At 44.2% G+C, this 23,556-nt stretch overlaps 2 protein-coding genes and 1 long non-coding RNA gene across 3 annotated transcripts in view; 1 reads left to right on the top strand and 2 right to left on the bottom strand.

The window, feature by feature from the left end:
• Positions 1-1,066, top strand: part of LOC142768969 (uncharacterized) — a 155,867-nt gene extending 154,801 nt beyond the window's left edge. The window contains exon 2 of the long non-coding RNA XR_012885586.1: positions 809-1,066. This is a non-coding gene — a long non-coding RNA (uncharacterized LOC142768969). The remainder of the gene's footprint in view (positions 1-808) is intronic.
• Positions 489-2,665, bottom strand: LOC142768968 (uncharacterized). Its single transcript, XM_075871634.1, has 4 exons — positions 2,622-2,665; positions 2,172-2,213; positions 1,680-1,721; positions 489-919 (listed from the first exon to the last, which is right to left on the bottom strand). The coding sequence occupies exons 1-4, from the start codon at positions 2,650-2,652 to the stop codon at positions 663-665; spliced, it is 372 nt and encodes a 123-aa protein (XP_075727749.1). The 5' UTR covers positions 2,653-2,665; the 3' UTR covers positions 489-662.
• A 539-nt stretch (positions 2,666-3,204) lies between these two features.
• Positions 3,205-22,924, bottom strand: LOC142768247 (uncharacterized). Its single transcript, XM_075870198.1, has 8 exons — positions 22,170-22,924; positions 18,550-18,600; positions 10,827-10,904; positions 9,753-9,797; positions 8,189-8,209; positions 3,949-3,993; positions 3,524-3,565; positions 3,205-3,257 (listed from the first exon to the last, which is right to left on the bottom strand). The coding sequence occupies exons 1-8, from the start codon at positions 22,219-22,221 to the stop codon at positions 3,205-3,207; spliced, it is 387 nt and encodes a 128-aa protein (XP_075726313.1). The 5' UTR covers positions 22,222-22,924.
• Positions 22,925-23,556: the final 632 nt, after the last annotated feature.

Genomic DNA, 23,556 nt, shown 5'->3' with positions numbered 1-23,556 from the left:
CCAACGAGTCCACCGAGTTCCAATATATATTTGTGCGAATGGTGCGTCCTACATTAGCTGGACGACAATTAACTCGTGGTTGTTTACGAGCACAATGAGCAAACATGGGTCGGCTACTCACTCTCAAGCTCAGATTGAGGCGCTAGTCTCACGGAGTCCGCGTCAGTCTAATGTCGGTGAGTTTGAGTCCGAGTGAGTCTGTTTGAAGAAAATTTGGAGTCCCCGTGAGTACGGCTCAAAAAAATTTTTGCAAGTCTGAGCGAGCCCTTAGCGTAAAATGTATCTCATGAGTTATGAATCAGTCTGACTGAACTCCACGAGCAGACAATAGATCTGTAATTAATACGTCGCAGTAGTTACCCCAGGAGTGTTTAAAAAAAAGGCTTTTGAAAGGCCGCTCTTCCTGCTGACACTGTGACTGTACTGCGCGTTTCGTGCTGGTTTGTCAGTTTTTTTACTGACATTGTTGCAATACAAGCTGCTTCATTAGATGTTTTTAAACACACATATTCATTCATTAACAACACCTAGTTCACTCCAAAATATGTTGAATTCCGTTCAAAGAGAAGCAAGGGACACTCCACAACTTTGGCTGAAATAACCCGATCATGATTATTATGATGGTACCCTTGCGGAATTCACAGATAAAAAAAGAAAACGCTTCATTGTTGGAAGGTATCACAATGTAGTACCCCGTTGGTCCACTGAGTGACTGAGTGAGTTAGAGCTAGTGAATGAGCGAGTGTGAGTGAATGAGAGCATCCGGCTAACCGATTCCTAATCTCACCTGGTGCCTTTGGTTCTTCAGGCTTCGCTTCATCTCCCCCGGTCGGTGTTTTGGATCCTTTCGCCGAAGCCGATGACTTTGGAGAAACCGAACTCTTCGCGGAGCCAGGCTTGGAAGCAGCGGTCATCGAACCTTGGGAAAGCAGCGATGAACGGTTCATAGAGATCTTACGAGGACGAGCAATAGCTGGTTTTACTCGTTCGACAATACCATAATGCAACCTCACTGGAAAACCGAGAGTAATGTACGATGAATCAAGACGCATGTTTGCCCACGTCAGTCTGTGTCTACTTTCGCCGCCTGCAATCAGCCTCATAGGCAGGCGCTCAGAGGGAAAAAAATTGGGGGCCGACGCCCCCAATGGGGCTGACTCCAGCGGCTTGTTTTCTGCGACACGAGCTCTCTAACGCTATCGGGTTAAAAAAGAGGAAGGCAGGTAAGGGAGGGGTACCCGCACTTTCCCTATAGTCACCTCAGTGGAACTAGTCGAACCTTTTGCCGCCATTGTGTTTAGTGCAGGGTTATCTCCCTGCAGGTTTTCGATAGCAATGACGAAGGAGGAGCTCTGGCGTTTCATTTCAGAAATTGCTTACTTCTTGCCTATGATCGTCAAAAACTTGTAGTGACTAATGTGACAGAGCTTCGACAGGCAGTAGCAATTGATCATCTAATTACCACTATCACCTGCATCGCTATAATCACGTTAAAGTTTAATTCAGTCTTCGAGCGATTTGGCTTTGAAACTGGGTGACCAAGCTCACAAACGTTGGTTGTGAATATTTCATCGCCATTGCCATCATCATGAGCATGGCAAATCTTATATTGTAGCGTATTTTTATGCGTGATTTGTATTCAACTCTTTTTGAAATAGGGTTTCTCTTGAGGCACTCACTTTCGGCAATCTTCGAAGTTTTTGTAGGCGACTCTTGTTTCGCTGCGAATACAAATAAATCACGGTATAACACTAGCTGGAAGCAACGACCACACTGAAATCACATTCTTTGGCGATATACCAACTCTGGATCTTGCGTAGTGTGCCGAAAAGCAGGTGTGTCTGCACTCCTGCAGTCCTGTCATTGGCCTATGACTACAACTCGCAAAATTAGAGAGAAGAAACTATTCGCGGCACATTAAAACCTCGACCATGAATACTTCATGGCTAGTGACATCACCGTGACACTGTTTATCACAATAGATGGCTGTTCAGGACACCATAAATGACTCCACATGGTCAATATTATGACAATGGGAGGTCTTGCAATGCGAAGCGTTTTTTTTTCGTGATCTTTCAAGAGGACTCTAAATTGCGTTTTTGTCATGGTATTCGACTCACGATTTCGCATGTATCCTTTTTTTGTGTGGGAGAGAAGGGGAGGGCACTCACCTTCGCTAATCTTCGAAGACTTCGACGGCGTCTCTGTTTTGGCTGCGAATACAACGAATTCACAGTATTAGAGAAGCCGAAATCCCAGGGTTTCGCCAGCAACTACTCCGAAATCACTTATTTAGGACTTGGGAAAATTCGAGATCTTGCCTAGTGCAAAAACAAAGCCGCGTTACTTTACCAGGAATACACCTGTATTTTCTATCATCAGGTTATGATTATAATTGGTTGTGAAAATAATTCACGAATAGAATTTCTTTCAACCTCATCACAACTCCAACTATAAATATGTCATGACCAGTGTCATTACTATGACCATAGTGGATTTTGCAGTATGAAGCGCTTTTATTTGCGATTGGTCAAGAGGATCCTACATTATGTTTACCTCACGGTATTCACCATATAATATTATTTTCATATGTAAGGGGTGGAAGGGGGGTGAGCACTTACCTTCGGTAATCTTCGAAGAGGCCTCTGCCATTGCTGTAGGCACAACAAAACAACAGTATTAAAGACGGAACCTTAAAGCACAGACTCTGTAAGTAGCTACACTCCTTCCACATTGATTTCTGGTTCTGAAAGCTTGGGGTCTTGTGTAATATGAGATGCACCAATGTTACTGTACCTGGCACATTTAGAAAGACTTATCATGAAGCTATTAGCAAACTTCGCTCATACAAAATTCAGAAAGAGCATCCGTTTCTGTCATATCACCATCAGCACTATCAATAATTCATGATCCTAGCGGTTCCTGCGTGTGTTTCCTGCTTGTGAATCCTGCCGATTCTTGCTTGTGATTGGTAACAAGGATCGCACATTGCGTTTGTATCACGCTATTCTGCTCCGCCTAACTTAAAGCACCTCTCTTAGAGTGATAAAATTATGCGATTGCGCTTCATGTGTAAAAGAGTTAAAGGACAACTTCGTGGCAATATATTTATTTATGTGCGTTTTTCAACAGGTTTCAATACTAGATTACGACATGTTCTTTCAATCACGCCAGATCAGCTGACTAACAGTGTTTTTTAAAGAATTATGTGTTTCCGCAAACGATCACAGAGCGCAATGTGTAGGATCCACCCATCGCTGAGACAAAGTATAAAAATGTTCCGTTGAATGCTTGCCAGTTGGTTATCTGAAGTTCATTATCATTGGATTTTTGTCATTGCTCCAACGATTTTCCTTAAGCAAGCGGGTCATAATTTTCATCCTGATTTCATTGAGAAGAACATTGACACAAAATTCACCATTCAACTGATTGTTCAACAACTCCAGTGGTGTTAGTCATATTGTCAAATAAATAAATAAAATCATCTGATGAAGATATTTTGAGAGAAAGAAGGGCCACTCACACTCGGCAATCTTCGAAGATTTCAGGGACGTCTCTGGCTTGGCTGCAAATGCAAATACGTCACAGTGTTACGCAAGTAGGCAGCTAGGCTCTGGTAAATAACTAAATTGGAATAGCATTCATTTAACAAACTCAACAATGTACGTAAAATGACAAAAAAAAACATGGCTAATACCTCTGTCATAGGAATCGATATACTACGAAAGCGAAACGCGTCTTACCAATAGTAGTTGGTTATTACACAGCTGTACTACACAAAAGAAGTTTTCTGAATCGATTGTACAAATGTCACTTACGGTTGCCGTTCGAAAGACGACCTTTTTACATATATATGGCGCCTCTTTCTGGAAAAGTATCCACTTTGGGCGTTCGCCTTAAATTAATTAACATTCGGTAGGCTTTAGAACCGAAATTCGAAGAGCTTACCTTTGGTTGCTTTCGATGACTTGCTTGACGTACTCGGCCGATGAACTACAAAACGTAAACGGGCGATGTATGTAAGATGCCAGAAAAAAGGCTGGAAGTTACCGTCCTCTAAATGTTTTGCTGAAGGCTACGATCAAATAATGTTGCGTCACGCGTTCAGACTTCAAGCTGTTTTTTTTTTTTTCGTGTTCGTTATAACCGAGTTCTTTTCTTTCTTGGCTTATGGCTGATAGCGATGAGCCTTATTGCAAGCAAAACCCCGGAAATACACACAGGTTTCCAAGCTTTTCTGGTGGCTTACTAACCCATTTCCCGGATGTGGAGACGCACGTGCATGGCGACATTTATCGGCAATTGAATGGTAAATATACGGGAAGAAGTGTGTTTAGAAAATGTGGCTGAGGATTTAGAGTACTTAGTATTCTACTATGAGAGGGCTGAAATCCATCCCGCAGGTCTCGCGCTTGATGAAGCCGTGTTGACCAAAATTACGGCGCTAACGACAGCTGAACGTCGCACAAGAACCGTGCTGTATAAGGCGTCCCGCACAATGAGAGAGAACAAGAGTTTAGAAAAAAGTGGTAAAAGGTTTAGAGTACTTGGTACTCCACTATGGGACATCATAAAGCCGTCCCGGGGACATCGCGCTTGATTTATTAGGCCGCGGTGACAAATTATGACGTGAACGAGTTCGAAAATCCAGCATTAAGCTATCGACGTCGAGTGCTGCAGCAGTCTAACCGCCGTATTCTAAAACGTCCCTTCACTCAACGCTTCACTTTCACTTGAGAAAGCCGATGGGAGCGCCGTCTCTAGGCACGGCAAGTCACTGCATATCAGCAATAACCTGCTGTGATTGTTTTGTCGCGCAGCGTCATTTTCAGCCGAGCGGTGGCGCAGTGCTCAACTCCGTCAAGTGAAGGGTGGATGTCGAGTCGAGGAGCGTTTGTGAATATGGGAGTAAGGAGTAAGTGTGCTTGGAAAAAGTTTACGATTTAGAGTACTGGGTACTCTACTATGGGAGAGCATAAAGCCGTCCCGTTGGCCTCACACTGCATGATCAGAAGTGTTGAGATAATTTTTTGTCACAAACGTCAATAACGTTTCAACAGAACGCTAAAGATGACGATAAATTAATTTCATACAGATGAGACCCACAGCATTGTTTCGGTAACAATATAAAAGCATGACTCAAGTGCACAGGTTTGCTGCGCATTTCAGAACATTACATTGCGACACATGTCGTTCTTGCGTGTGTAATGTGCATTCGAGTCTTCCACGAAACCTATACGCGCGTCAGAGATAGTATTGCCGCGTTACTTTCTCAAGTTTTGTTATCGGCCCGTTACAATGAATCAGGCGAAGCGCAGGAAGTGATTGACTTGCGTTCGTACAGCGCTTCTCTGCGCTCCTTCTCACTCCTCGCTCAGCGATATTAGAAGTCAAGTCGCGCTCAGTTATCTCGCTTGGTTGGCTGTGGACTACGGGAAAGATAAAGACAGCAAGTTGTGGCGGGCAGAGGAACGGAAGCCGCCGTGAGCAACGCCAAACAAGTGAACCATGCATTTGTCGAAGATGGCTTAATGGGGCAACACATGTTTTCCGCGGCTCTGCGTTGTGCTAACCCGGTTATTTCTACTTCCGTGAAGGTTTCTCAGCGTTTTCTCAAGGCAATGGGTGAGCACGAGACTTCAGACCCATTATTTGAGCAGGTATTAATTTTACATGAGTACATACGAGTAAACCCAGTTCTCTGCAAGCCTGACTGGGCCGACAGAAGTGCGGTGCCGCTTTTTTAATTGGTGAAGACGGCACCAAGCTCCTGCTGGGAAAGTGCGTTTATCGAAAGGCTTGCATTCAAGTTGGCTCGGCTACATAGTTTTAGCTTCTTTTACTTTCAGCTGGAGTGTGTGGTACAAATGATGTCAAAGAATTGTAGGCTGCTTCCTTCCCATGAAATTCTCGTAGCCGCGGTTTGAAAATTTGTGAGTTTTACCTTAGTGTCACTGAGATACGCATGATGAACTAAATGCTTTAAGCATAACGTGGTTCTTAACGGCTCAAAATCATCTGCGGTAACCGTTACGTCCGGTGTACCACAGGGGAGCGTATTAGGACCTTTGCTTTTCCTGATTGATAATAATAGCATAGTTGATGGTATTACCTCTCCCGTTAAGTTATTCGCAGATGATTGTGTAGTGTTTAGAGTGATTAAATCGCACAAGCATGCTGAAATTCTGCAGCATGATCTGTACCGAATATCAACGTGGTGCCAAAAATGGAAAATGAGTCTAAACGTCCGTAAATGTTGCTGTGTATCATTCACCAATCGGATTAACAAACTAGACACAACATACGAAATAAATAATTCAATAATTAGCAATGAATCCTATTATAAGTATCTGGGCGTCTATTTTTCCGGCAATTTTAAGTGGAATAAACACATTAACACAACTGTGGCCAAGGCAGGCCGGATGCTATACTTCATACGCAGAAATTTTAGGCAAGCTTCACAGACCGTGAAGCAAACCCTTTATCTCATGTATGCAAGACCTATTCTAGATTTGGCTTGCGTAATCTGGGATCCCCATCAGCAATACTTGATTGACGCACTGGAACAAGTTCAAAACAAAGCAGCCAGATTTGTTAGCAACAACTATAATTCCTTTGCAAGCATCACAGAAATGAAACGAGCATTGAATTGGGAGACACTGATGGTAAGGAGGCAGAAACTGAGGCTTAAATTTGTTCATTTTATATATTATAATGGAAATGCTAATAACCCTTTCGATTATCTGTTCACACCAACGTACGTCTCTAGTCGTCAAAACCATTCACGAAAAATATTAGAATACCGCTACAAAACCCCCTCTTTCGGTAGTTCTTTTTTCCTAAAACAATACAGGAATGGAACCGTCTACCGGATGATCTCGTCAATGAAACTGATAATGAATCCTTTTTTTCTTCCTTGTAACAATGCCTACAATATAACTGCCGCTAAGAATGGTTTGTTGTCTCGAAGCGTGTGCGTGTTTACAAATGCATGACTGCGACGTTGTTTTCGCTCACCAATATTCGAGTATTTTTTTTCTTCTCTTAAAATATCTTGAGTGCTGTTGTATTTGTTGTATCTATTGTTTCGATTGAAACTATGTAGTCAAATTATTATGTGTACCTCCCCTACGTAATGCCTTACGGCGATGTAGGTGAAATGTAAATAAAATAAATAAATATTACAGAGAATGTCGATGCAGCCAATATTTTGACAAGTGAACTTTTCTTCGTCAAGGCAACGCTGTTGTTCTGGCGAAGACAAGTCAACTTGCCGAAACACTATTTCCGGTGACGTTCTTTCTCGAAAAATTCCTAATCGCTCTAAGCTTCTCTGTTCCTCTGAACTACACTCTTTTTGAGAACTGGCTAACCTTCCTGTCCTTCATTTATTACTCCTCCTCCTCTCTCTATTTTGGGACGTCATCATGACGTCATGGAAAAAGTTTTCTTTTCATGATTTATTTCTAGTAAGATGCCCGGCAATCGCCAGGGGTAAAAGCAGCGCTGCCACTGCCGAGAGCGAATACACGCGATGGATGGATGGGTGGATATGGCTGTACCCTTTAGATCGGGCGGTGGCTAGCGCCACCAAGCCGTGATACTTAATGAACCAAAAACTAGATTTATCTTTTTTTCCTTAAATAGCGAGGTTGAGGATTCGTACTTTGCAGCGAAGGGTTCAATTTTCACTCGTGCCTCGACTTTAGCCACCAATCAGATAACCTCCTTCTAGTTAATTCTACCCGCTTAAAGTCTATTTTGCCCTCACTGTCCCTAAACCCCAGTGCTTTGAAAAACTCTGCGCCATCAACCTGAACAGGTTGATGGCGCAGAGTTTGGGAGGTATATGGAGTTTACGCCCCCTGTTGGAGATATCCGGATTGAGAATGGAAGCACACAAATAGAGCACCTATCGAAATTTCAGCCTTGCGTGTTGTCTAAACGTTTGTCAGGTTCAAGCACTGCAGATGTCTTACAGAGATAATAAACCCAGTACAATTCAAAATATTAAAACCTTGACATATGTAGAGGACAGAGAAAAGGCGAAAACGGGCAATTTTTGTGCGCGCTGCTGCCCCTGATTCTCGCCTAAGTGTTATGTTAGATAAGCGATTTATACTGGACAAAGTGGCCTTAATCACCAACACTGCTGATAACCTTAAAAATACAGCACTCAAAATCTCACCCGACGCCACGTCAGCAGAAGCTGAAAGAAAAAGGAAAACATAAACAGACAACGGGATAAATACTTTCGGTGTTGTGTTAGAAATTTCAAACGTTTGAGCGTAACACGAGTGGCGAAAACCGGTCTAAGCTCTTACGCTTTTGCAGGATTGCACAAAGTGGCAGCGAGCTAGGGTCCGCCCTGCTTTTCTTAGTTTGTACAAAAACATATGTCATTCATGTCGGAAAAACGCCTCATAAAGCCCCGTGTCACAATGATTGCCCATAGTTCTCTTCAAGCAGTGATGGATTTTGTCCCCCAAAAAATGTCTGATCTCGTCTTGTGTGCGTTTTGAAATAGGCAAAACAAGAAACTGCCGAATGGATTGAAATATTAAAACTGATCGTTGTTTTTTCTCAAATGCATTTAAGGTAGAAACTGCGGGGGGACTATCTGTACTTCCAGCATAACGTTACTTTCATGTTATTCCATGAACTTCTAAGTTCTTTCCGAACTGGTTCTGCTAAAATCACTTCCACAGACTTCAGCTATTGCAGTGGAGCACTATTCCCGGGTTTATCAAAGTGACAGAGATACGTCAAACATTTTGATTTGTGTTTTTGTACCATATTCAAAACGCACTTACAAAGACGCTGGGAAACATGCCTCCCACGAGGCATTATTTTCTCCTTTTTTTTCTAGCAAAAACAAACATATTGGATTACGCCGCACGCTTAGAAAAATCTAGCTTGCAACGTATACAGTTGGCCAAAACTGTAGCTACTGTGCGCAGCGGCCACTTTTTTGTCTGTCAGCGCCATATTATGGAACGTAGTTGAAAAAAAATTGATTTGACTGATTGATTGATATGTGGGATTTAACGTCCCAAAACCACCATACGATTATGAGAGACGCCGTAGTGGAGGGCTCCGGAAATTTCGACCACCGGGGGTTCTTTAACCTGCGCCCAAATCTGAGCACACGGGCCTACAATATTTCCGCCTCCATCGGAAATGCAGTCGCTACAGCCGGGATTCGAACCCGCGACCTGCGTGTCAGCAGCCGAGTACCTTAGCCACTAGACCACCGCGGCGGGGCGGTTAAAAAAAGAATTGCTTCGTGGACATGTGATCTGTGGGCAGACACTTGTCCTCACCATTTTTTTTTAACTTAATGCAGCCGTATGAAAAAGATCGAGAAAAAGCTGCCACCTATGCACGATAGCTAAAGGTTTGGCCGACTGTACTTCCAAGTTCTTTCCGAACTTCTGCTAAAATAGTTTCCACATACTTCAACAATCGCAGCAGAGGACTATTGCTGAGTTTCTTAAGGTGACAAAGATACGTCACATTTTGATCTGTGTTTTTAATACTTACGCAGTATGTAACCTAGCACAGCAGTTTATATTAAGCCTGGGTGAAACTTAGAATAGAAACATCCAATAGAACACGACAAGAAGGTGACATTCTATTGTTCTGTTTTCTATTTTTTTATAAAATAAATAACCGTACTGAAATTCATGGTTAGGGAAATACACATGATGCCGAAATACACTTTCATCAAGTTATGTCGCACTGGCACCTACTTTTGGTTGCCTTTGACGACTTGCTTGATGCTGTTGCTTGCTTGCCTGAAAGAAAATGGTAATTAATCAGAAGAAATGTTTTAAAATGAGCCCAACGTACGTTTTAATTCTACAACTTAAATACCTGCTGCAACTGACCGTGCAGTGAGCCGACCAATGTCGTTGCAATTACGCTGCAATATTATTAAGGTGTCACTGCAAGAATACCATGGATAAAATGGAATGATGAAGACCCAGACGGACAAAAAGGCCACCTATCAGCTCTATGTCGGAGGATATTAAAGCCTTCTTGCAACACTTTTTTACCTAATATGTTCTACGAAATGTCCGATGCTGTCATTTTGATCAGATGGCGACCTTGTCAGAGTACTCGATGTAATAACTTCAAGTGAAAAGGGCGTATTTTTGTCCCACAACAATAGTAATCTGGACTGCTTGCTTTTCTTTCCTTGAAAATTCTAGTTTGCCAAATTCCATTAAAAAAAAACGCCATGTTGCACACATAACGCAAGTGCTGTACGTGACTTGGAAGTGCCGGGCTGGCTTCGATAATGCAAGAAAAAGCACTCGACAATGATGACAATCGTCATGGTAGAAAGAAAAAAAAACAGCCCTATTGCTTTTCTTTTTTTATATTCTAGCTATTTGGGGGGCTGCTCCTTTATTTTATATAAATGTAAGTATACCACTGAATTGAACTGCACTCAGTTGCATTACGTTGTATATAAAAACCTTTCAACAAAAAGCGTATTCACGTGTATGTTCCAGTAATTAGTAATAAGATGAACTTATCGCGTTCGTGACAGAAGACTCAAAGAGCAGGGCAGAATATACGTATAAGTAGAATGTGCTGCGTCAGAACCCAGGACAAAAGCGCACACTGCTTCTTAAAAAGTTGTGAAGTCATCTCTAAAGTGGTCTTGAACACTTCATGGCGGCGACGGAAGTGTGCCTCAGCTAGGTGATAGTCATCAGCGCTGCACCTCATGACAAAATAGGCCGATGTGGCGGACCAGTGTATACATACACTCTGAAAATATACGTATGGTACCACGCAGTGATTCACGAACTCACCGGCTTGATCGGTGGCCTCATGCGGCTCGTGCAGTCCAGCGGCCTCAGCGTCCTGGCGCATTTGTTCTGCGAGCTTCTCTGTAACGGAAGCATCCGCACTCCATGGAGCCAAATATTCACTCGTGTTTATCCTTTTTTTTTTTTTCAGGACGGTGCGTCCCACCGATGATGGCACTGCTGACGGCTAACGATTGTACAGAACAACTCGTGAAGGGGCTATACTTGATTATAAGGGCAGTGGTGCAAAATATGAAGCAAAGAAAACGGGCATGGCACAAACGAAGCGCATCTAACCATTCTTTAAGGGGGCCGTGAGACCGTCATCAAACAATTCGTGTTTTTTTAACAAAAAGTAGCAGTATTCAAAAAGTAGTATGCCTGTACCGATTGTACAACTGGGACATAAAAGATACGCCACGGTGGACTAGTCGCTAAGGCAATCGGCCGCTCACCTGCAGGTCACAAGAGCTAATTTGTTTGCTGCAGCACGCGACAGATAATTAATTGCAAGCCCCTCATTATCGATCTGTTTCAGTTTTGGTTTGAGAGAATTCCAAAAACTGGGTGCAACCGTCGCCACCTAGTGTGTGCAACTGTTGACCACGTCAGCACACAGAACTGTGACGCACTTCCGCACGATTCGCAACAAGAATTATTTTTAAACAGGAAACGGCACTGGAGTGTCGCCAAACACAAAACTTTCTAAGCGTGTGCCACGGCCACGCACTCGCGACCAGCCGCCGAGAATTACAGACTTCGGAAACTAACGCCGCAAAAGAAAAATGGCGGCTATGACGTCATCATAACTTGTTTTGTTGGCCGCAGTGTGGTGACGTGAGGGAAGTAGGGGGTCACTTCGGGGTCACCTCCGAGGGTGTTTATATAGCTACGGAGTCGGTCGCTTACGCAAACTTCAAAATTATTTAAAAATACCTTCCAGGTTATATTCGCTGTTGATATCTTGCAGATGATATATGGATGTTCACGAGAATCGACCCCGCAAGCTATCTCGACCCCGAAATTTTGTGTCAGTACCCCTTTAAAGGCGAATCGGTCCATCCAGCGACGCAGACGGCGCCACGCGGCTTTCCTCCGAACCTGGCACACGGTGATGTCTGCGACGGAGTTCGGTTTCGCGGTATTCGTAAGCGCTGGTTCGTTTTCATTCAGAGATCTACGCGTCTCTTTAGCGAGAGGGAGTGTGGTCTGCAGCGAAACTAGAGGGCCTGACAAGCCTTGCTGTCTGAGACACGCACCTCAGCACCGTCTCGTCCGCCCTTTTGACCTACCATTGCGCCACCTATAGTCGCTGTTATCATAACAGTCTTTCTTGGGATACTTCAACGCAAAACTTTTGGTCTGTCTGTCTGGCTGTTTGTCAAGCCAAACGGTTCAAGTACGACCACATCCACAGCGCCCACCAGCATTGCCCAAGTTTCTGCGTTCAAACGTGTGCTATGGTCTATTTAAAAGCGAGTGTTGCTCATATCTCAGACACAATGTCAACACGCCAATATTCTGCGATGTGTTTCTTTATACTAGAAAAGGCATACATAAGTAATGCTAAGAACTGCAGCGTTTATTACGCTGCGCTGACAGTGCAACGCTATGCAGGAAAAGGAGTTTTCTACGCTTCGCTAAGACGATACAGTGCTGCCACCCACTTCGATATCTACAAAATATGCCCTCCAAGTTTCTTTTTCTGAGTTTACGGACAGATGGAACTCATGTCCTACGCAGCATAGCGTTACTGTTCTTGCTTCCTCAAGGTAGCATATACAATAACTCCAACGCAGCGTAGGGAGCATTTAGGTGCGCACGTCTGTTTTTTAGGGTGCTGACAAGTTTGATCACGGTTGCTTACAACAGGCTAAAACGGCCACCATACTTGACGGGCCGCCATGTTGGTTCTGAGCGATCACTCGATCATTTATTGACATTTACATTGAACGTAGCGTGAGAGTCAAGGAGAAGGGGCTGGTTTTTTTTTATATGGCAAGTTCTGAAACCTGGAAAGTTGTTTTCTGTAGTTAGCCGCAGTTTTGTAGAGCAGGAAAAAATCACAGCATATTCACGGAGTGAATGATGGTGAGTGAGGCGAAACGTGCGTCAGTCTGTCTGTCGGTGCTTCCGTCTGTCCGTTCGTTCTTGCCTCCGTCCATCCGTGCAACCATCCTCCATCTGTGCGTCTGTCCGTGCGTCTCTTTGTCCGTCCTTCGTGCGTCTGTCTGTCTGTCTGTCTGTCTGTCTGTCTGTCTGTCTGTCTGTCTGTCTGTCTGTCTGTCTGTCTGTCTGTCTGTCTGTTCAAGCGTTCATCCGCGCATGGGTCCGTTCATCTCTCCGTCCTGACAGCGTTTCCGTTGACTAGTGCAAGTCGGGAAGCGGAACAGTCGCCAAATGAATTTGCATTGCAGCACGCAGCACCCTGGCATTTACAATCCGAAGTTCCAGTAGGTGCGCTTCGGGCAAGGATGTTGACCTAGCCGAAGCTAGGTCTACGGTGTAGTCAAACGCAGTTCATGTCACAGCTTGCACATCCGCGCCAACAAGCAGCTGGTGCAGGGCGGCGAAGCGGGAACGCTTGGCCACGAGAACCAACATGGCGGTTGTTGACATGGAAACGGGGACAAGTAACACTGTGTTCCAGCGGGTGGCGGTAAGGGGTGAGTCAAAGGCTTCCACCACCATAAAAAACGGATACGCGCGCACATGAAGGCTCCCTAACGCAGCACCTCCAGAATCCCATTCAACGTTTTTCTCGCGCAAAACATAATGCTTTATTCTGTTCACTCTTTCCAGACGGATGACTATCGTCTTTCGACGATATTTGGAGCCGAACATGCAGATACAGGGCCAATTTTGTTTAGCAATGTTTCAGCCTCTGCGAAAAGTTCACTTACAGTGCCAAGCTACGCGCAATAGACCACGGAACAATACCGCCCTCCGCAATGCAGGCACTCGCATAGATAATTGCTTGTTACGTGACGCCTTGCAAATATGCCAGTGTAGCCCCCCCCCCCAAAAAAAACGGAAAAAAAGTAGAGATGGTTTTTTACAGCAACATTGTTCCTAATGTGACCACTGCATTCATATCTTTGGTGACACTACTGTAATCGCTAAAACGTCATGTGATAAAAAAACGTTGATTTTTGAAGCTGCAGAAATAGAAAAAAAAGGCGATTAACAAACCTTCTCCAGCGCTATCTACAAAGGAGTTATCATTCTTGCGGCGAGCAAACTCCCTTGCACGCTTTCATTTCTTGACTATGAGTAAATGATTACGTGTTATCATGGTCAAAGGGCGCTTTCGACAGCATGCACTCGCGTATGGGCAGTTCTGCATAAATAATACACGTTCCTTCGAAATAAAATGGAGTTGTTAGCGCTTCTCTTTGTGTCTCTACTTTTCATCCATGTCTCGTGCACTGTGAGCTATTATAGATTATCATGCGCACATCAAGGCTCCCAATTTTCGCAGTGTCTGTGGCAGTGGTTTCGTGAGGATGGCTGCACCCAACGTGTTCTCTAGCCCAACGTGCTATGGTAACGTTCGGTGGGCCAACGTTGCTAGACTAGGTTTAGTTTTCAAACTCCTATGAGTGTATGGACTGGCCACCGGTCGTCGCATCCAGTGGCGCTGCTGTTCCATCTTGCTCGGTCAGCGTGGCGCAGTCAAAACGTAAATGCAGTCTGTCTGGGGCTGCACACGCAGTTAGGTGTTTTGTGATCATGTGTATTTTGCTCGGTTTTGTGACCTTTGTTTGGCCTACCCGTGTAGTGATGGCAATGGTAAAAAAAAAACGAATGATGCCAACATGCTGTGTCTCTGTGTGCACGATCGGCTATGCGACGGACATAAAGAACTCGGGCCGGCATTTCTTCACCGCCCCCAGCGACGAGACGCTTTACTCCGCATGGAATAGGGCCATTCCGCGCTGCTGACAGAGAACTCTCGGCGAAGTCCAAGGTTTGTGACGTTTGGCTGGGCTTGCGTGTCGTCAGTGTTCAGAGCACCAATTGCGCTTTAGTGCCTTCTCGCGTCGATCGTGAGCGCCGCGTGGCGCCCTAGGCATGGCGAAGAAGCGGACAGACTTGCACCAGTGCTTCGCTCCGGGTTGACGCGCGGGTTACCCGAATGGGCCAAAAGCGTCACTGTTCGCCGCACCGAAGGGTAACGACCTCCGAAAGAGGTGGGAGCGGAACCTTCGCAGGAAAGAAAGCTTTCAACATTTTCTTAGGCAGTATGCGAGCCCCACTTTGAACCGCACTTCGTTCTCCGTGACTGCAGTCCCGCCATAAACGGCAGACAAGTGCGGATTCTCAGAGAAACCCGCACTTCATTGCCGTTTATGACGTGAGCGGACGTGCGGATTCGCGAGAGCAATCCGAACATCCGTGTCGCAGAAAGTGCTCAGGTGCAAATTTCGCAAAAATCTGTCCCTCAAAAAGTCGTTTTACTTTGCACAAAGTTTGGGTGTTATTGATTTACCAGCGCATTCACGAACAGAAATGTGCAAATAATGAGCAATTGCATGTGTAGGACTGGTGTTTGTGGATAGCAGCGCCAATACATCAAAATCTGCTTATTACGTGACGAAATTCCGCGGCAACTGTAGGCTGGCGCGCCATAGTAATATTAAAAGTTCTAGTGGCGCCATCTCGTGGCATACATGCGAAAACAGGCCGCCTGTGCAAAGCTGCTCGTGCCACAACAGGTTAGCCCATCGTATATAGGGCCAGTGTTGCCGTTATTGGCTACTTTGCGCCAAAGTGGTTACTTTTCGAATTTGTTGGCGGCCAAACTTTCCGGTTCGCTTTATGGCTACTTTCTGGCTATTTTTGAACTTGTTGATTCGGTGCACTAATTAGTTGCCATTTCTTTCATTATTTGACATAAATACATTGTTTTCACGCATTTTCTTGTCGTTTCTGTAAGGCGCGTCCGAGTCCTCTCTCCTACCTGAAGGGTCATTGGAATTTATGCCACCGCTACATGATTGAATTATTACTAACTCGTCCAACTTATGGTTCTTTCGAATCGACGTACCCTGGCGCAGAGCTTTTCGCGAACGCAAATACGTAGTGGCGAAGGTGCGTGCGCATAGAAAAGCAAACGTGTGCAGCATACACTGCCCACTATTTGTGTTGACAATGCCTGGAAGTCGTTATGCTTAATTCTGACGCGCAGTGTTTATTGCCGACCAAATTTCACAAGAACTGGTACGGAATGAAGGTAGTGTATTCTTTTTATCATATATCCCTATCCGAAGCTGCACCTGATTTATGTAAACTCTGCAAATCAAATATTGCTCCTCGCAGCTGGAAAGGAAAAAAAAAACTGTTTCTCCGTTTAATGTTTCTACAGAGTTGATGGCTGCAGTGTTCTTATATTAGTGTGTATTTGACAAGAACTACACGTGAGCGGAATGAAATGATACTTTTTTCATTTGTGTCAAACCTACATAGCTTGGTAGCTGACAAGTTTTACTCTATTTTTTTGTGGTCACACTTAATCGAAAATATATTTAATAGATATACGAAATACTCTACTCAATATTTCAGTTTTGGTTTATTTCGTAATATGATGAAACGATGTTGCTACTTTGGCTACTTTTGTCTTGAATTAAGGCTCCTTTTCAGGCCGACTCAACAGAAACCGTATCTGGTGCCAAGGTTCCATTTTCTCCACCTGCTGCCCCCCACCACCCCTAAAATCCCCATTCATTTGTCCATTTGTGCGCTTCTAACGCCGTCTATCGTTCTTCGAAAAGACTATTGAAAGAAAAGTACTTGTTTTGAAGTTTTGCCATCAGAGGGCACTAGTGATAGCCGAGAAACCCGCGCCTCGCGCTCACGCCAATCATGAAACGCAATACGCGCCTTGCGCACAGCAGTGGTTATTCAATTAGTAGGCTGTGAGTTGCATGCCTGTCCAGTTGAAAAAAAGAAAATGAAGCTTATCCTTGGCATGTAGACCAATCCCGACCACGACGGTTGTTTTTTTTTTCCTTTTTTGTGGAGGTGGAAACGCTTCAGGCCCGTGTTCATAGATTTAGGTGCATGTTTTAGAACCCTATGTGGTCAAATATCCAGAATTTTTCACCATGGCGTCTCTCGCAATGATATCGTGATTTTGTGACATCAAACCACAACAGTTATTATTATAACCATTAAAAAACTACAACTAGAGTCTCATACGGTTTTCATCACTCAGTTGTTTCTTAGTTTTGTTATTGACGTTCTGTGTTGGTATATATATACCCACGCAAACAAACACCAGCACGAATACATTATGAAATACGACCGCGTAAATAAACACCAAGAGAGCATGATGACAAGCGCATGCTCTTGCGTAGTTCTTGTGTAGTCGCACGCTCTTATTTTAAAGTAACACGACTAATCAACCCCCCAATTAAGTAATTCTCTCAAAGAACATACTTAAACACATCGAATCCCCATCCTCTACATCCACAATAAAACTGTAGATTGCTGGCTTTTGTCTTAAATCCATTCCGGACGTTTCCAATCAGTGAGACTTAAGCGAAGGGCATTAAAAGGTAGACGTACCAGGGCAGCTTTCCTTCAGGTTACCTGCTACGCTAGACCAGCGTGACCCGTATCTCTTAATTTAAGTGAACGTATTTGGCGCAGTATAATACCTATGGAAATTCTCTACAACCCCAGTAAATGTATGCGTTAGCCGATCGAGAAGTCCTATTGTCGAAAAAATAGCAGCAGTGATATTTTCAGTTCAACGATTTCTCATTGCTGGGAATTTAACACTTTTGTTGAGCCGCAATACATGATTGTATACATGAAGCGGAGAGATATATTTAGAAAGCAAAAATCCGTCAGTCAATTCTGAGAAGTTCATAATTAATACTTCAAGAATTATAGAAATATGGTATTATGGGGGAACATTATTCCTTATCAATATTGCTAAATATTAAATTAACTCAGAAACAATACTGTGGGAGAGTAGTATTCCTTAACGATTACAGGAAAAGATGGCGAAAACAGCGCGTATTGACGAGAACGGACAAAAAAGCAAAGATACACACAGGCGCTGACTGCACAACTTGTGAAGATTTTGGCGTTTACACAGTTTTCTTGCTCTAATTTTTACCTTGTTTAGGCACACATTGCTGCGTTTTTCGAATAATGAACTGATGGCTTGAAAGGTGCCAATGTGAAGATATTTTATTGTGGCAAGTGGGAGGAGAAAGACGTGACAAAAAGGCATCGGAATGCCTTATAGAGTGTCTTATTATACTTACTAACACTAATTATAAGTTATAATTTTTGTTTTTGGGGTTCGGAAGTACACGATTTGATAGAGAGGTACTCGCCTTTGGGTAGAACCAGAAAGCCTGCTTTCTTGTCGGCGAGAAAAAGTCCTTGTCTTTGAAGAAGGGCACTGTCTTTTCCAGAGGGAGTCTCATAGCTGACTAACGACCAAATGACACATATATTTTCTCGTGTCTGTCCGTTCTCGTCAATACGCGCTGTTTTCGCCTCGGTATCAACAACAAACTAGCTCGAAATGTGCTATTTCAATAAAAATGTTAAGCCACACCGCTATCGAGGGGGAAGGCATATTTGTCAACAATATAACACGAATAATACTGCGTATAACTTTTACTGGTGAAACCCACAGCATGTTGCAAAATTAAACCGCTTAAACACACCTTTGTTTTTTCATATTATTTCAAAATTAACTTACTCTTTTTCCGCCGAAGCTTTTTACGCTGCTGCTCCAATTGCTTCTCAATCCCTGAAAAATAAAATAAAAAGTTAGTGCAACTCATTCGTATAGGACTCAGTCTGAATGGAAATATTTTTGAATTTCTGACCGTGTACCGAAAAGCAAGTATACCCGATTTTGTACTTTTTATCAACCTCACAAAATTATGCTCAACCAAAGAGGGCCACTGCATTCAACTTCATCCCTATCTTTATCTTCCTGCACACGTCCACAACAAGAGTAGGCGTGCGATCGAAGACCACATAGCACGTTACCTGTGTCGAGCGGTTGCTCTAAATAATGCGATAACAGATTGCCGGAATGCGCGGCGATCGCGCGCCATTTTCCTCGATGGAATTAGCGTAATCATAATTAGCAGTTTCCTGTACGAATGCAACCGATGAGTGATGCTCTTTTGAAATCTCGCTGCCGGCTTTCATTACGGTGGTAGGTTGGGGAGAGCGTCCGCTGCGCTTACCCCCGTGGTATTCACAAACGCTCCTTCACTCAAGCGCTCTCCTCGACACGATGGATGGATGGATGGATGGATGGATGGATGGATGGATGGATGGATGGATGGATGGATGGATGGATGGATGGATGGATGGATGGATGGATGGATGGATGGATGGATGGATGGATGGATGGATGGATGGATGGATGGATGGATGGATGGATGGATGGATGGATGGATGGATGGATGGATGGATGGATGGATGGATGGATGGATGGATGGATGGATGGATGGATGGATGGATGGATGGATGGATGGATGGATGGATGGATGGATGGATGGATGGATGGATGGATGGATGGATGGATGGATGGATGGATGGATGGATGGATGGATGGATGGATGGATGGATGGATGGATGGATGGATGGATGGATGGATGGATGGATGGATGGATGGATGGATGGATGGATGGATGGATGGATGGATGGATGGATGGATGGATGGATGGATGGATGGATGGATGGATGGATGGATGGATGGATGGATGGATGGATGGATGGATGGATGGATGGATGGATGGATGGATGGATGGATGGATGGATGGATGGATGGATGGATGGATGGATGGATGGATGGATGGATGGATGGATGGATGGATGGATGGATGGATGGATGGATGGATGGATGGATGGATGGATGGATGGATGGATGGATGGATGGATGGATGGATGGATGGATGGATGGATGGATGGATGGATGGATGGATGGATGGATGGATGGATGGATGGATGGATGGATGGATGGATGGATGGATGGATGGATGGATGGATGGATGGATGGATGGATGGATGGATGGATGGATGGATGGATGGATGGATGGATGGATGGATGGATGGATGGATGGATGGATGGATGGATGGATGGATGGATGGATGGATGGATGGATGGATGGATGGATGGATGGATGGATGGATGGATGGACGGACGGACGGACGGACGGACGGACGGACGGACGGACGGACGGACGGACGGACGGACATGGCTGTACCCTTTAGATCGGGCGGTGGCTAGCGCCACCAAGCCGTAACACTTAATGAACCAAAAACTAGATTTATTTTTCCCCTTAAATAGTGATGTTGAGAGTTCGTACTTTGCAGCGAAGGGTTTAATTTTCACTCGCGCCTTGACTTTAGCCACCAATCAGATAACCTCCTTCTAGTTAATTCTACCCGCTTGAAGTCTATTTTGCCCTCACTTTCCCTAAACACCAGTGCTTTGAAAAACTCTGCGCCATCAACCTGAACAACATGGTTCAGGTTGATGGCGCAACGAAAAAGTCGATGGGAGCGCCGTCTATTGGCTGACCATGTCTCTGCATATCGACAATATTCTGCAGCGATTCTTGAGAAGCACAGCGTCAATTTCAGTCGAACAGCGGCGCAGTGCTCAACTCACTCGAGTGAAGGATGGAATTCGGGTGGAGGAGCGGTTCTGAATACGAGGGTTAGTGCTGATAACGACCTGACCACACGCACCTCTCGTGGCATGTCAGCGAGTGGCTTTCCCTATGGAGAGAGTGGGCGCGCAGCTTTTCGTAACCCCGCGCGCTATATATATATATATATATATATATATATATATATATATATATATATATATATATATATATATATATATATATATATATATATATATATATATATATATATATAGCTCTGGCGCTAGTGTGTATGAAGGCAGCAATGCACGGCGCTTCAGCGAGCATGGGAATGATGGGTAGTACACAGATATGTCTAGATTTCGTACTTCTGGCCTGCTTCTGGCTCTCTGTGTGTTCGTGTGGCTTGGAGTTGTTTTCTCAGGAAACAATAATCAGCAAATGTTCAGCGGTTGTGCTTCGCCACCTTATTTTTTTAGGCTTACCTTTTCAAATGTGGTTACGAAGTTCAAAATGGTTCGTTTTTTTTTTCCTTCGAAACAAAACCAAAACACAGCAATGAACGGAGCCACAAGTGCAATTCACCGCCCGCAAGTACGAAGACTAGGCAAATGTGTGTACTACCCCTCATTCCCATGGTCGCTGAATGATCGCAGCGCCAGAGTCCCCTTTAGTTATTCTGAGGAAACTCTATGGGTTGCGCCCTCTACCTATCGAGACGGAGGTCGCATAACTACGCGAGGCTGCATGCCCTCTTTCTCCATAAAAAGCGGGCGCGGTGCCGCGCTGCTTTCCCTTTGGAGAGATCAAAATTTGCGGCAATAAGGTTTTATATACGTTAACACACCCCTTCTGTAATACCCCCTGAAAGGGTCGCGACGACAGCGACTGTGAAGTGGGAGCCTGAAGAGCTTCGATCCTTAAAATACCATGTTGTAGAAACGACAGGCGTACGCAGGCTTCTCTTCAGGACAAGGTTCATTTCAGTACCCCTTCACTAAGTCATAGTATAATGAAGATATTTCAAAAGTACTTGTTCGTGGGCGAATTGGTGCTTACTTGATACAAATGACTGAGGCGCAAAAAAAAAATCGTGAAACTGGAAGAAGAGAAGACAGGCCTACCTACGCGTGGCATTTCTTTCTTCTCTTCTGCTTTTCTCGTTTCACGAAATGCTTTTTGCACCTCAGTCATCTATACCAAATATGAGACAGCTCCCCCCCCCCTCTACGATGACTAGAAATAAAGTCTTCCTTGCCCCCCCCCCCCCCCTCTCATGCACAGGCCCATGATCGTACCACCCTTGTATTAGCAGCCTTAACTTAATTCCAAAACTCTCGCCAACCAGTGCCATGCGCGCTTGTGCAACGCATCTTTAGTTTGCGCTGAAAATGCGGTCATGGCGGAACCATAACAAGAATGCGGTTTTTTAATCTACTGCTCTTCCTTTCGCGATGGCGTAATCACTAGTGCCACCAGTTGACGACGCTGGTGCCTGAGCTAGCTATCGTCTTCGTGCTGATGACGCTCTGCCTCTTCATGGTGGCCCTGGCGTACAGCTCATTTGCTGAAGGAATACTACACATTTGAGCACAGCAATAGCCAAACGATAGGAGGAGTTGCGCAGTGTTCTTTCATTGAGTCATCAGATCGTTTCTCGATGTTACTCGTCTTTTAACCTTCGCACAACCCCGGTTACGCTTACCTTCTTCGCCGATGTCGGTCCGCAGAACACCGAATATATCTTGTCTCTCCATGGCGAGAACTCCTTGTGCTACGGAGTTGATCTAAGCGAACGGCCACCGTTTGCACTGTCACCGCTGCAAGCTTTCTTCTTCTTCTGCTTCTCCTGTTCTCATGGCTCGTACCCAAAGCAGGGGATTGGCTGAAGGGTAGGTGAATTTTTTAAAAGTGTTTTCGCGCAGTAATTCTCGCATAAGCTAAGGATAGGTAATACAACAAATTTAATTACTGAGTATTTAAATATTTAGAAGACTGCAGAATTTAACTCAATACTCTTTTAGTCTGTTAAGCTCCTCTATGGCGTAGTAAAGTTTCAGGTGACTGTAGAAAAGCACCGAATTACAGAACAACTGATTCAGATATTTCCGGACCCAAGTTTCGAAGAGGTGGTGCTATGAATCTTCTCCTCAATTACGTGTACCGGCGACAGGATAAAAAGTAATATGACTAATTGTTTCCTCCTCCTTACAGAATAGACACAGAGGATACAGCGCTTGACTGGCTCTAAGCAGGTAAAAGCTGAGGGAGGTAACCCGGCAGCGACGTTTGGTGATCGCCACTTCCATTATTCTCGACCACGACAACTCACTGTTCCAGGGAAATAATAGGTGCTCATATTCTGAAGAAGCTGTCAAGACAGGGTCTGATAAGCATTTGCCGAAAGTTAGGGTGCAGAATCGTGCAAATTTAATGTATGCTGTCAGTGAGAAAACCAGAATGATTGGCACCAAAAGCGCCGCATTTGCTAAAGAATCAACTCTTTCGTTTAAAAACGAACCCTTGTGCCCTGGTACCCAAATTAAGGGGAGACATGAAATGTGCATGGGAACTAGTGTTCTGAGAAGCTTTAGAAGAAGCTTTAGAAGAGACCAGATGCAGAGAGAGAGAAAAAACAGATAATGAGTCCGTGACAATTGATACTGCTGTATTTAAATTGGGTAACTTTTGGAGAGCTAATAATATAGCCATATATTCAGCTGTAAAAATGGGATAAAATCTGGCAGTCTTAAAAATAAAGACCACTATTCCTATGCCAACTTTTTCCTCAGATTGCGATGCATCTGTTGCAATAACCACATTGGTTGGCAGATTATTTAGATGCTCTTGTAACGGTCCATTTAAAATTCCGCGAGGTAATCATTTTGCGTACTTAGGTAAAATATCGTGGTAGACAATGTCTGTAAATTTAGGTTGCATGTTAAAAGAACGCACATACCGGATTTCCACATTTACTTGAAGGGACACGTAAATGTGGAACACTCTTACTCACTGCAGTGGATTGGTCAATTGTTTAGTAATTTTTTTTTCTGTGTTTCTTCGCAATACTTCTCGTATAAGCTAGGAATTGT

This window comes from Rhipicephalus microplus, chromosome 8 (assembly GCF_043290135.1).
Source record: "Rhipicephalus microplus isolate Deutch F79 chromosome 8, USDA_Rmic, whole genome shotgun sequence".
NCBI classification, from domain to species: Eukaryota; Metazoa; Arthropoda; class Arachnida; order Ixodida; family Ixodidae; genus Rhipicephalus; species Rhipicephalus microplus.
This window is presented reverse-complemented; position numbering and strand designations above follow the sequence as displayed.

Excerpts from the sequence above, each read along its gene's own strand:
- LOC142768247 (XM_075870198.1), bottom strand. The coding sequence starts at position 22,221 with ATGGAGAGACAAGATATATTCGGTGTTCTGCGGACCGACATCGGCGAA. Across the intron at positions 18,601-22,169 it reads GACCGACATCGGCGAAGAAG|GGATTGAGAAGCAATTGGAG; the intron begins GTAAGCGTAACC and ends TTTATTTTTCAG. Across the intron at positions 3,566-3,948 it reads GTCATCGAAAGCAACCAAAG|CCAAGCCAGAGACGTCCCTG; the intron begins GTAAGCTCTTCG and ends TTGCATTTGCAG.
- LOC142768968 (XM_075871634.1), bottom strand. The coding sequence starts at position 2,652 with ATGGCAGAGGCCTCTTCGAAGATTACCGAAG. Across the intron at positions 2,214-2,621 it reads CTCTTCGAAGATTACCGAAG|CCAAAACAGAGACGCCGTCG; the intron begins GTAAGTGCTCAC and ends TTGTATTCGCAG. Across the intron at positions 920-1,679 it reads AACTTCGAAGATTGCCGAAA|GTTCGATGACCGCTGCTTCC; the intron begins GTGAGTGCCTCA and ends TGCTTTCCCAAG.